This window comes from Centroberyx affinis, unplaced genomic scaffold (genome assembly GCF_046629955.1).
Source record: "Centroberyx affinis isolate AG114_WGS23_722 - 3 ecotype Tasmania unplaced genomic scaffold, CSIRO-AGI_Caff_v1 ptg007568l_1, whole genome shotgun sequence".
Classification (NCBI taxonomy): Eukaryota; Metazoa; Chordata; class Actinopteri; order Beryciformes; family Berycidae; genus Centroberyx; species Centroberyx affinis.
In genome coordinates this window covers 45,420-57,544 of record NW_027283816.1, presented here as the reverse complement: position 1 = coordinate 57,544, position 12,125 = coordinate 45,420, and the positions used below count along the sequence as shown (strand labels likewise).

Below are 12,125 nucleotides of genomic sequence, written 5' to 3'. Positions count from 1 at the left end.
CATCCCGCTTATCCCTCTTTTGTGCCATCCCATTTTTCTCCCCGCCATCGTTCCTGGAGTTGGGCCTAAATCCCCTCGGTTAAGCCGGGTTTTCCTCGGCGTGAGAATGCAGACGAGCGCTGCGCTGATACAGCTTGGCCGGCCTCGTGACGGATTTGTGGGACTGGCAGGTACACAAAGCCGTCATCCATCCGCTAAAGCGCACGATACACCAGAAAATGAAGTGTCTTTTCAGGAAGAGGTATTCAGCCGGTATCAGAGGCTTAGGGAACAGTAAATATGCGGCGAGTTCGTCACGTTAGACGTTTGACCGTCGGTACTCTGATCCACTGTACGGTGGACTTCTCCAACTCTGTGGCGTTTTGGATGATAATAAAGTGATGTTGTGTACCGGCCTCATGTTTCAAGTGAGACTAAACTGCAGGAGACAAAACAGAAGAACGCACCCCCCTCCATCCCACCCCGCCCTTCACTTTCATCTGGATCTCTACCTCCCTACCCCACCCCCCTCTTTTCTTTTCTCTCCCTCACTCTCTCTCCTTTCATCATATGAAAGAGGGAGGGAAAGCCCTCCTGGCCACTTCTACAGCCCTGCCACCCCCCCCCCCCCCCCAACCCCAATTTCACCCCCTCCTTCCACCCTCCTTTTGCCCATCAGGTCCAGAGAGAGCCTCCGAAACAACACCTTGCACACACACGCGCACACACACACACACAGAGCTCCTCCTCACCCCCGCCTCTTTCACGCACACACTTTCATTTTCTGTGCCCTCCACTTCAAACACATGAAAGGATGCTCTGCGGGGACCAAGGCTAAAGGGAGAGTTGGAAGGGGGAAAAAGGAAAAAAAAAAAAGAGGGGGGTGGGGGGGGGGGGTATAAAAGCAGTGCTTGAGAGGGGAGGTGTGTGGGAGAGATGGATGAAGAGGGGGGTGGGGGGGTGGAGGAGGGAGGGAGGGTCACAGGGGCCCACCAAAGACCAGGTCAATGTCAAGGGGCTCTCACTGAAGCGATGCACGTCAGCCTCTCAAGAGACAAAACGCCCGTCCCTCTGTCCCACCTCCGCTATAGCACTCCTTCTCTGAGCGGAGGAGGTGGAGGGGCATGGGGGGGAGGGGGGAGGGGGGTGGGGGCGGTATGATTGGGGATTGGGGGGGTGGCGGTGGGGTAGTTTGCCAGTTTGAGAAACTGTCACTTTCTTGACAAACACTAACCGTGCAAGCTTGTTAATTGGAGAAAAGAGAAGATGTGGAGAGAGTGTGATCGGAAGACGAGTGAGAGAATAAGTTTTCGTGTGTCAACTCCTGGTTATAAGCAGTCAGTAAGGAGCGGAAGCAAAGAGGAATATCAGCAACACCAAAGTCTTGGCTGGCAGTGCTTGTGATGCCCGCGGTTTATCATCCGCTTAGAGGAATTGACACACACACACTCTTTTTCTCACAAACATCACAGTGGATATAAACACAACAATTACTATAGCAGGAATTTCTGCCATGATGTGTGTTTTTAAATAGCTGAATATACATGTGTGACCCGGGCAGCATTAATAAACCATAAACTCACATCCTGTATGTACGTGTTTTTTTTTCGTTTTTTTTTCTTGCGTTCCTGCTCTGGAGAAAGTTGTTTATTCACTCTTCCCTCCTCTCTCATCCTTTCTTATTTCCTTCTTTGACCATTTCTATCTTTCTCTCTGAATTCTCTCCGTCTTCACCTTTTTTGCTCTTATTTCTGGTCTCTCTCTCTCTCTACGTCTGTCTCTTCCTCTGCACATAGAAAGAAAGCTTTAAGTGTGACTTGGAAGAAGAAAGAGCGTGTGCGGAATAAAGGATTGCGCGGAAACTACCAAACGATCTGGCATGTAGAAGTAAAGAAATGGAGCGGTATGTCTGCATTGCGCCAGAGCGTCTGCCTCATACCAGTGAGGTTTCTGGGAAGGGAAGCCAGCGCTCAGACTGCACCCTGGGCCATAAAATCCCCACAATGCACTGCACCTCGCCTCTAACTCCTCTAAGACATAGGGAAAAGGCAATTAAAGCATTTATAGGCTTCGCCCCCTAGATTTGCAGCCAGCAATTAAAAATCATTACTAATCAAATAAAAATAAAAGTAGCTCAAACTACGATTCGGCCAGGGCATTGATCGGATTTATGCTACTGCAAAAGGGCTCATAAAGCCTGGTGGCAATTAATGTTACATTCTTTACAAAAATGGGAGAAAAAGGTTAACAGTTGATGGCAGGCACAGTGAAATGAAAATAAAGCCAACTTATAAAACCCAAACGAGGCAACTTTTCTCATTTTCTTTTTTCCCTATCAAACTGCAATTCTCTCTCTAAGCCTACAAAACTGTAATATTACAAGCTAAGACCAGTAAATTTTACGTGTCTGAAGAAATTGAGAAAAAAAAAGGGGGGGGACACTGGTGGTTTCCAGGGTGTTGGGAGATTTAGAGAGTTGGCAGGCAGCCAATGAGAGCGCCCGGATCAATCGAGGCGTTGGCGCGTGTGGAGGCTGTGGGTGTTGTTTACAACTGAGAGCCGTGGCGGTCAGAAATCACCCTGAGTGACACTTTGACATTGGGTGGGCAAGCGCTGCAAATAGAAATGTCAGCAGTCTCCATGGATGGAGTTTTACACTGGCAGCAGGGTGGCACGCCTTAACACGGTACCCAGAATACAGTGCTACACACTGGGGTTACAAAGTACAAAGTAGCACTGCATCTGGGTGACTTGGTGACAGGTGATGGAAAGAGATGCTTTTTATAGGAGCTGGTGCAGTGCTTCCAAAAGAAACTCTTTGAAAGTCAGTTCAAACTAAAGAAACTAAAGGAAAAGTAGTAGCTGTAGATCTTGTATGAGTCAATTCTTACTGGTAGTGTAGGAAAAGCTATTTTGAAGTTAAAGCTCAGCTGCGTTCTGGGATATGGTGTAACAAGCTAAATGTGAGTGCACTGCAGATAACCTCTTTACTTGATTTGAAAACGAACACGACACTGATGATGATGATGGTCACACACCCACACACACACACACACACAGTGGTTGTTGACTGACCATGGCTGGGCAGGCCCATGTTGCTCGCCAGCTGGTAGAGGCGTTGCTGCTGCTCTTCATAGGATCCTTGCTCGCTGAGCGCTGACATCATGCGCCTGTAGTGCTCCTCAGGGCTCATGTGGCCGTGGCCGCCACCTGCCTCCACCACTGGGCTCTGCGAGTTCTCTGGGGAGAGCAGGGAGACACTTAAATTACAATCAATCAGTGATCATCAATAACCAACTCATCAGGGGATCAACATTGACTTGCAACCGCTAGCTCTACAACTCAAGCCCATTAACTTACCAAAATACATCCAACACCATGCTAATTTTTCAACAAAACATTGAACAAGTGCCTTATGTATTCAGCAGTGCATACTTTCTCATACTGGGGGTAAAAAATTGTGAACACTGTCTAGTATTGAAGATTCCAGATTTATTTCCAGCACATACTCACATTAAAGCTACACAAAGCAAATTTGCATGTTGGCAGCTCTAAATGGCAGCGAGCAGTAACTATTTGAAAAATTTCAAGCTTGATCCAAAGAAATTATGTAACATGACATCAGTAAACTGCACACAGCACGCTCATGCTTACTAAACTGGCTGGTCTGTGATCGCTTTTTACCAAAACATAACAGCTCGCTGCTGTTTAATAATCAGTTTGTATGTAGAATTTCATTTCGGCAAATAGCGAAAAAATGGGACTCTCTCCTTTGTCGCAGACCCACTTTGTGAGTTAGGCTGATAAGACAGGTGAATTTTTACATTAAAATCTTGCCTAGCGTAGCTTTAAAAAAGAACATCACAAACTGCATACACCCTCATTCAAAAGTCGGCCAAGAGACATGATCGCTGTTGAACACGTGTATGCGCGGGTCAATCAGAATGGAGACAGCACTGACCAAATGGAAGACTTTTTTAGCTGTAGCTATACACATGCAGACCTATACATTGTTAATGGTCTGAACCTGGCCCTAGCATGAACCCACCATTTCTCAGCCGGAGAGCACTGTAGCATCCAGTGCTAACAGCGGCATAGGGTGAAAGGTTATGAGGAGAGTAGTATTACTGTACTGCACTTTGACTGTATATAATGCATATTAAAAAAAAACAAAAAAACACTCTGTTTCCATGCTGTTTCCACTGTGTGTGTGAGAGTGCAGTGTCAGCATGCATGCTACTGCGCTGTGTTTAAGGTGTTGCGAAGATGACGTGATGTGTGATATCTTCTATCTAGCTGTCACTCCCCACACTTAATCTCTCTTTCTGACCTCCCTCCTCCCTCTCTCTGTCAATAGTAACATGATCTAAGGTAAGGGTGAGGGGGGGTGGAGGGAGGGAGGGAGGGAGGGAGGGAGGGAGGGGGGGGGGGGTAGGAAGGGAGTTAGGAGAGGGGGAAAGGGGAGGAGGAGGAGGAAGGGGGAGAAGTAGAGGAAAAGCAGGGGTTATTTTTACCTCCCTCCCTCCTCCTCATTGAAACCTGAGCCTGGCCCCGGGCAGGCGAGCAGGAGTGGCGCGGAGGAGCGGAGGAGGGGGGGGAGGAGGGGGAGGGGGAGGGGGAGGGGGAGGGGGAGGGGGGGTGAGAAGCGGGAGGAAGGGAGCACGCAGCCATCTATGTCTCCACCGCCAAGCTCCAGCTAATCCACCCGAGGTCCTCAAGTGTGTGTGTGTGTGTGTGTGTGTGTGTGTGTGTGTGTGTGTGCGTGCGTGCGTGCGTGTGCGACTAGTCTCTGCCTGTCTAAAGTTCTCTGTCTCTCTAAACACAGCGGGGGGTGCCGACTTTGCAACAGAAAGAAAAACAGACATCATTTACTCGTCGGCATCCAATCTCTCTGGCTCTATCCCTCCGCTATCTCTCTCTCCCTCTCTCTCTCTATCCATTTCTCCACCTGCATTAGTCATTAAGGGATAGTGTCTGTCGCCAAACTTGGAGGCAAGGAGACGTAGCACAAATAGACAATGCACACACACACACACACACTGGTGCAGTGTCAGTGTTTGGGTGTGGACACAGCTCAAGGTTAAGACATTGGATCAGCAGTGTTTTGAAATGGTTTAAATGCACGTCTCTGGCTATCAGGCTGCACACACACACACACGCGCACACGCACACGCACACACAAACCTGATCTGTCTCTCTTATGCAAATACACAGCAAAAGAAGAATATACAAGGCATACACAAGGATTGTTTGCATTAAAAGCCAAAGCTAACCGCACACACACACACACACACACACACATAGGCCTAAGCATACACAGTCAAAATAAAAACACAAGCCCCATTTGCCTTAAAAGGAAGCCAACCCCGAGTACACAAACAGGCACACATGCAGTTGAATGCACACACACACACACACACACACTCCATCTCTCCCTCTCACACACACACACACACACACACACACATAAACCCATGCATCTTTCAGAAGCCTGGTTGTGTCTAAGTAAGACTATAATGGCTGGGAATGAGTGCTTCTCTACACGGAGTGAGAGAAAGAGGCTCCAGGCAGGGCTGCCAGGTCAGCCAGAGGGCAAAGGTCAGCACCGGTCTCTTGCTGAGCTCTACACAACTCAATCTGACCTCCAAACACACACACACACACACACACACACACACACACACACGCACACACAAATACCCTACCCATCTTCTCTTTTACACAGCATTTCACCACCAAAGTAACTATTCAATGGCATATCAAAAAGTCAAAACTATTCATGTTTGTGTTCGCATGTAGTTTGTGTGTCTCCAGAGACGGGGCCGCATGTGCGGCGAGCTGCCCTTGGCTTTGCCTGCTGTATAATGCATCAGTCAGGAAGTCCTCCTCAGGACCCCAGAGAGACGGACAGGGTGGCCATGCAGGCTCCACCCCGGCGCCCGGTTTCACGCCACACAAGGGAGAAATGAATAATAGAGGATGGCCACTGGATTGCAGAGGCTACAGAAGGGTGCTGACTTGCCTAGGTACGCCTTGTCAAGGTCCGCTTTTTATATACGCTGTTCTCAGGTCACACAGGAAACACACAGCAAACTAAACGTAGGAAGGAGCGTGTACTTCATCAACTGCAAAATCGATATTGCAAATTGTGGAAATAGTTAGGATTATTCATTCTAAAGAAGCTATTATTCTAAAATGTAAATGTATGTTTATGTGTGTGTGTGTGTGTGTGTGTGTGTGTGTGTGTGCGTGCGCTTGGAGGGAAGCAAACATGACAGCCGCCCCTGCCCTGTTTCCCTGTTAATGACTTCCTCTCACAGCTTCGCTGACACCCCTTCCCCTGTGTGTGTGTGTGTGTGTGTGTGTGTGTGTGTGTGTAAGAGAGAGAGAGAGAGAGAGAGAGAGAGAGAGGGAAATGGGTTGATAGAGAGAGGGGGCGAAAGTGTGTCTACATGTATGTGATTGAATAGGAATGGCTGTGTATGTGTGTGTGTGTGTTTCCGTATGCATGTGTGTTTGCATGTGTGATGGGTGTGTGTGTGTGTATGTGGGTGGGAGGGTGTTCCCATCATCACACTAACCCTAACACGCTGACCCACACCCACTTTCTCCTCTACCGCTAAATCAATACTGTCCCACTCCCTCTCTCTCTCTCTCTCTCTCTCTCTCTCTCACTCTCACTCTCTCTCTCTCTCCCTCTCGCTCCACCCTCCATCCTGACTCTATCACTCAGTCAACCTGTCTTATTTCCTCTCTCTCTTCTCAGAAAAATGAAACATCACACGTCGAAGCTCATCTGTAACGTCACAGCATACGCAAGCACACACACACACACACACACACACACTGCATGGTCTTACCTTTGGGGGACACGCTACGTGACTTCTTGCTGTCAGAGGGACACTCGCTGCTGCTGTTGGGAGAGTAGCTTCTCCTCTTGCCTAGAAGGTCATCTGTCATCACACACACACACAGACACACACACACACACAACACACACACACACACACACACGCACACAGAAAGAAAGAAAGAAAGAGCGGTCAGTGAAAATAGTGAAAAGTAAAAGCTTGCTATCGCTGCTCTGCTCTGTGTGTACCTGTATACATGGCGGCTGCTTTGGAAATACAGAGTTAGAGAAGAGAAAGAAAGGGAGCCAAAGAGAAAAAAAAAAAGTGATAGGGAGAGAGTGAGAGAGCGAGAAGGAGAGAGAGAGAGAGAAACGGGGCGAGTGAAGCAAGCCACGGGCGTCTGGAGATGTGCCTGTTCTGTCAGAGATGAGAGGGGGCCTGCACCGCCGTGGATGACAGATCTGCCTGGCTCACTCACGTGTGTGTGTGTGTGCGTGTGTGTTTGTCTATCTGAGGGAGGGGAGGGGAGGGGATTCTCTCTCTCTCTCCCTCTCTCCCTCTCTCCCTCTCTCTCTCTCCATCTCCTCCACTGTCTCTTTCCAACAGTCTGTCCTCAAGTGTTATCACTGTTCTTCCTCTCTCTTTTCTTCTTTCTACTCTTTTTCCAGATGTTGGCACACGAGCCTCGGACTGAACTAAAGTGCACGAGAGCCTCTCATCTGCTTGAGAAATTCCTCTCGGCCCAAACTGTCACCTAGTCTTTCTATTTAATTTCTCTACCTCTAAAATCCCCCCCCCCCCCGCCCCTCCTTCCTCTGTTGTTGTTGTTGCTGTCTCTGGTATGACTGCCTCCCCTCATACACCGCTCTGATATTTCTGATCTTTTCCTCTCATTTCTCCCTCTGCCTTCTCTTTTCCTCCCGTCCTCCCTCCCCTCCTATGCCTCTCTCTCTCTCTCCCCCTCTCTCCCCCTCTCTCTGTAGGTGTGTTTGAAACCATCCTGCCATCAGGGGTACTGGGGAGTTCTCTCTCTCCTCCCATTAACACTCTCCCCTCTTCCTCCTCCTCCTCCTCGCTGCCCCCCCCCCACCACCACCCCCGCTTCCCCTGCCGCCAAAGAGGAGCATCTAGTGTACAATTACAGCACCACACACTCCCTCCCTCCCTCCCTCCTCCCCTCTCATCCCTCTCTTCCTCCCCACCCCCATCGCCTCCCCCCCCAAACACACCTCAAATCAATATGGGCCTAATCAGAGTGGGAGGGGATGCAGAGCGCATCGCATGCAGCGCCGGCAGGAAGGAAAAAGCCGTTTGTCATTGCTCTATCTCTCTCTCTCTCTGTCTCTCACTCTATTTCTATCTTATGCTCCTCTGCTTTCTCTCTCTCTCTCTCTCTCTCTCTCTCACTCTCTCTCTCTTCCCCCACACCGCCAGCCAAGCCGCAGCAGCAACTGCTTCCCTTCTTTCTTTCTTTTTTTTTTCTCGCTTTCTCTCTCACTTCTCTAGGCGTATTTTTAGGGATGGGGGAGCATATTTTCCCCCTCTCAAGGAGAACGGTTCCTCTCCCTCTCTCTTTTTTTCAACAAAGCAATTTTTCATCATTTGCGCAGCATGTGGAAATAGCACGCAGAAACAATGCACAGAGGGGGGGAAAAAAACATAATTTCATAGCAAAATCCAGGCAAACAACATTTGGCGATTCTGCCATGTGTCCACTCCTGATATTGTTGTTACCTTAGCAACAGTCGTCAACAGAGGAGTGAAGCTGCAGCGGAGTCTAACCTTTGCCCCTTAACCTCTCACCCTAACTTAGCACTATGTTCCTTCTCTGTAACAGGAGACAGATAGAAAGAGAGAGAGGGAGAGAGAGAGAGAGAGAGAGAGAGAGAGAGAGAGAGATTTGGAAGGGAAGGATCAGAGAGAGAGAGAGAGAGAGAGAGAGAGGACTCAGAGGCTTTTGTTGGGCTGCTGGAGGAGCCCTGGTGTTGGAGAGAGAGAGAGAGAGAGAGAGAGAGAAAGGAAGAGAGAGAGAGGGAGGGAGGAGGTTCACTAATGATCCAGTGTTTGATGTTGCCTCTCAGGGCCTGAGGAGATCCACTCCCTATACCGCCCCAAAGAGACAGTGGGGGGTGGTGTGGGGGTGGTGGGGGGGCTAATGGACAAGTGCACGCACGCATGCACACACACACACACACACACACACACACACACACACGCACTGAATGCCTTTCACATTTTCTGCTTTTTTTGCCATCTCCTTTATGATCTCTCATTCTCTTTTTCCTCTCGTTTCTATATCATCTTCAGCGCACGTCTTTCTCTGGTCCTTACTAAACAACACTAAGAGTCTCCATCTTTCCCATAAGTAGGAAAATATCAAACCAAAAAAAAGCCACTATCATTTTTAGTGGGGAGGGGGGGATACAGGGACCCCATTAGTTAAATCCCCTTTCCTACCAAACACACACACACACACACACACACACACCCACAGAGACTCTCATGATCAAACACACACACTTGAGTTGTCTCTTGAGCCGACCTCACTCAAGACACTGTGTCTCCTGAGCTAGTGCCCGAGGGCCAGAGATTTGAGGGCGGAAAGCTTTTAAAGCCAATTAAATGGGGCTTCTTAGAGCACTGGCGCTCCCATTTAATGCCGAACCCTGAGCTCTCCTATAGCGCCGATGCTAACCCTTCTATTCCCACCAGCCGTGCTAACACACAAGTTTGTTACTCTGGTGTTTTTCCTGGGTTTTTTTTTGCCTAAATATTGCAAATGAAGTAGTGGTAATAGAGTTAGTAGTTGTATTTTAGCTTTCTTGCTACACGCTCATTTATGAAAATAATACCATAATTTCACACAAATAGCATTAGCTGCTGTATTTAATATAGCTTTCTGTTAGCGCTTTTGCTAGGCAACATAGAGTCAAAGCTAACTTATTAGTACTGGTGTTATGGTCTTTTTTTTTCTTAGGAAGTCGACCTAATACAGCACATGTCCTGCCCTCTGCCTCAGTTCCTCCTCACTAGTTAACCTCCTCCTTATCTCTCCTTCCTCCCACTGAGGGGAAAGAGAGATGAGAACAGAGGGACGGATGGAGAAGGAGAGAACAGCAGGACCTCGGCCACTCCTCTCTCATCTGCCGCCACCAAGACGAACCATCAGACAGGGGAACATTCCTCTTTCTCTCTCTCTCTCTCTGATTTCCTCCGCTCCCTCATCCTTTCCTCCTCCTCTCCTCTCCTCCTCTCTGTGCTCCTTCCCGTGGAGCGTGGTGACAGCTCAGACAGCCAGACTCCTTAATTCCTCTCTTACTCCGTTAATCTGTCATCTTTATCAGGCCGGGGAGGGGGGCTGTGCGGGGAAAGGGGGGAGTGACGGGCGGGGACGTGGGGTGGGCCGCCAGCCGCGGCCCCCCGATCAATCTCCACATTACAGCTGACAGAATGGTGCTAATAACTTATTGATCCCCCCTCCGCGCGCCGGGGCCTCCGCCGGCCCTGAAAGCCCCGCCATTGATTGGCTTACGGGCCGACGCAGCTGGGAGAGGGAGTGGAGGCAGGGGAGGGAGGGGAGGGGGGGGGTGGGGGGGGGGTGATGGGGAGTGATGGAGACGGGGGAGAGAGGCGCTTCCGCTCACGCTGAGGGGAGGATGCGGCGGCGCCAACACGTGCGCATGTACACACACACTGCTGCTCTGTCTCTCTCTCTCTCTCTCTCTCGCTCTCTCTCTCTCTCTTTCCAACAGTGAACCCTCAGGAAGGGAGAGAAGGCGGGGGGGAGGGGGGGTGAAAAGGGACGAACACAGCTAAAGAAGAAGAATAAAAATTATGGGAGGAGAAGATTGAGTAGGGAAAATACGCTAGAAAAACAAATTAATTTACCCAGACCTTTGTGCATGCTGCTTATCAGTGTGTGTATGTGCAGTGTCAGTGTGTGTGTGTGTGTGTGTGTGTACGTAACGGAAAGTCTACTCATCTGTTTAAAATGTGGCTGACCTTAAAGTAATAATCCACAAAATTTTCATATTTGCTTCTCTCTATCTTGATATAACACCACAGTAACTCCACCCATACCCAGTTCATGAAAGCTTTTACATTTGCTGTTCTAAACACCCGATGTCAGGTAGGTCTTTCCTGGGAAAAATCCTCTGCCGCACAAGAAGTGATGCGTTTTTTTTTGTTTCTGGCAGCAACAACAGCTATTTGTTTGGAGTAAACAGCAAAAGAACTAGCTATTTAGCATGAGCAGCGACAGCCACCGTAGCTAAACAGAAAAAGAACAGAAACTACAGAAACTCAAACTTTGTCAACAGAAACTCCATGGAAAAAGACGTCACAGCACTGGCGACACTCTCTGACTGTGAAGTGACCTTTGGGAAGCGCAGAGCAAAAACACCACAGCAATGACCACTTAGCAGCAAAGACGTCGCCAAAAAAACAACAAAAAAACAAGGATTTCCTGGATAAGCACTTTAATTTCCCCTTTAAGTTTCCATTACGTGCCTTCAAAGATAGGGAAAACAACTTTATTTGAATCTTATGTCAATGTCATCTGCTAATTTCAACTCTTCATTGGAGTGGTAGCATGTTTATATGAATGATTTTATCAAACCTGAGATGATGTAACTGATATTATCAGAAATCCCGGAATTTCTACTTTCATTTAGAATTGCCTTGCTATTCTAATCATGTTATAAGTCCTACAGCTACACAGGAGTAGACAGAGCTTAAAGAGTTAAAAAATATTATGTTTGTGTATTAAAGTAAGGACCAAGCCAGATGACTTATGTTCAGTTATATTCTTATTTAAAAGCAATGCTCTCTCTCACAATCAGTTTGAAAAAAAGCTCTTTCACAAACATGCTTGGTTGCACATTCACACGCAAGCACACATCTAAAACTAGGCATTTAAAACCACACACGAAAAGGTGCACACACACACACACACACACACACACACACACACACACACACAAATATGTGCTCAAGCCCTAAACCACTGCTACAACCCCCAACCACACAAATACGCCCCACACACACACACACACACACACACACACACACCATCGACAGGCTTTAACTGCCTCTGGGAGTCTGAGTGCAGGGAGCGGTGGAGAGAGAGAGACAGAGAGAGAGAGACAGAGGGAGACGGAGGGAGAGAGAGAGAGAACGAGCAAGAGAGAGAGAGAGAGAGAGAGAGAGCGGCGGTCCAAAAACACCTTATCTGCCTGTTTGAGTCTCCGGCCTGACCGCAGAGCCACGGTTTACAGTCTCCACAGGCAGCCAGAC

At 48.6% G+C, this 12,125-nt stretch overlaps 1 protein-coding gene across 1 annotated transcript in view; it reads right to left on the bottom strand.

The window, feature by feature from the left end:
* samd11 (sterile alpha motif domain containing 11) overlaps positions 1-12,125 on the bottom strand; it is a 52,471-nt gene that overhangs the window by 13,342 nt on the left and 27,004 nt on the right. The window contains exons 5-6 of the mRNA XM_071513842.1: positions 6,840-6,932; positions 3,055-3,219 (exon numbers count right to left, since the gene is read on the bottom strand). Of these exons, the coding sequence (XP_071369943.1) occupies positions 3,055-3,219; positions 6,840-6,932 (258 nt within the window). The remainder of the gene's footprint in view (positions 1-3,054; positions 3,220-6,839; positions 6,933-12,125) is intronic.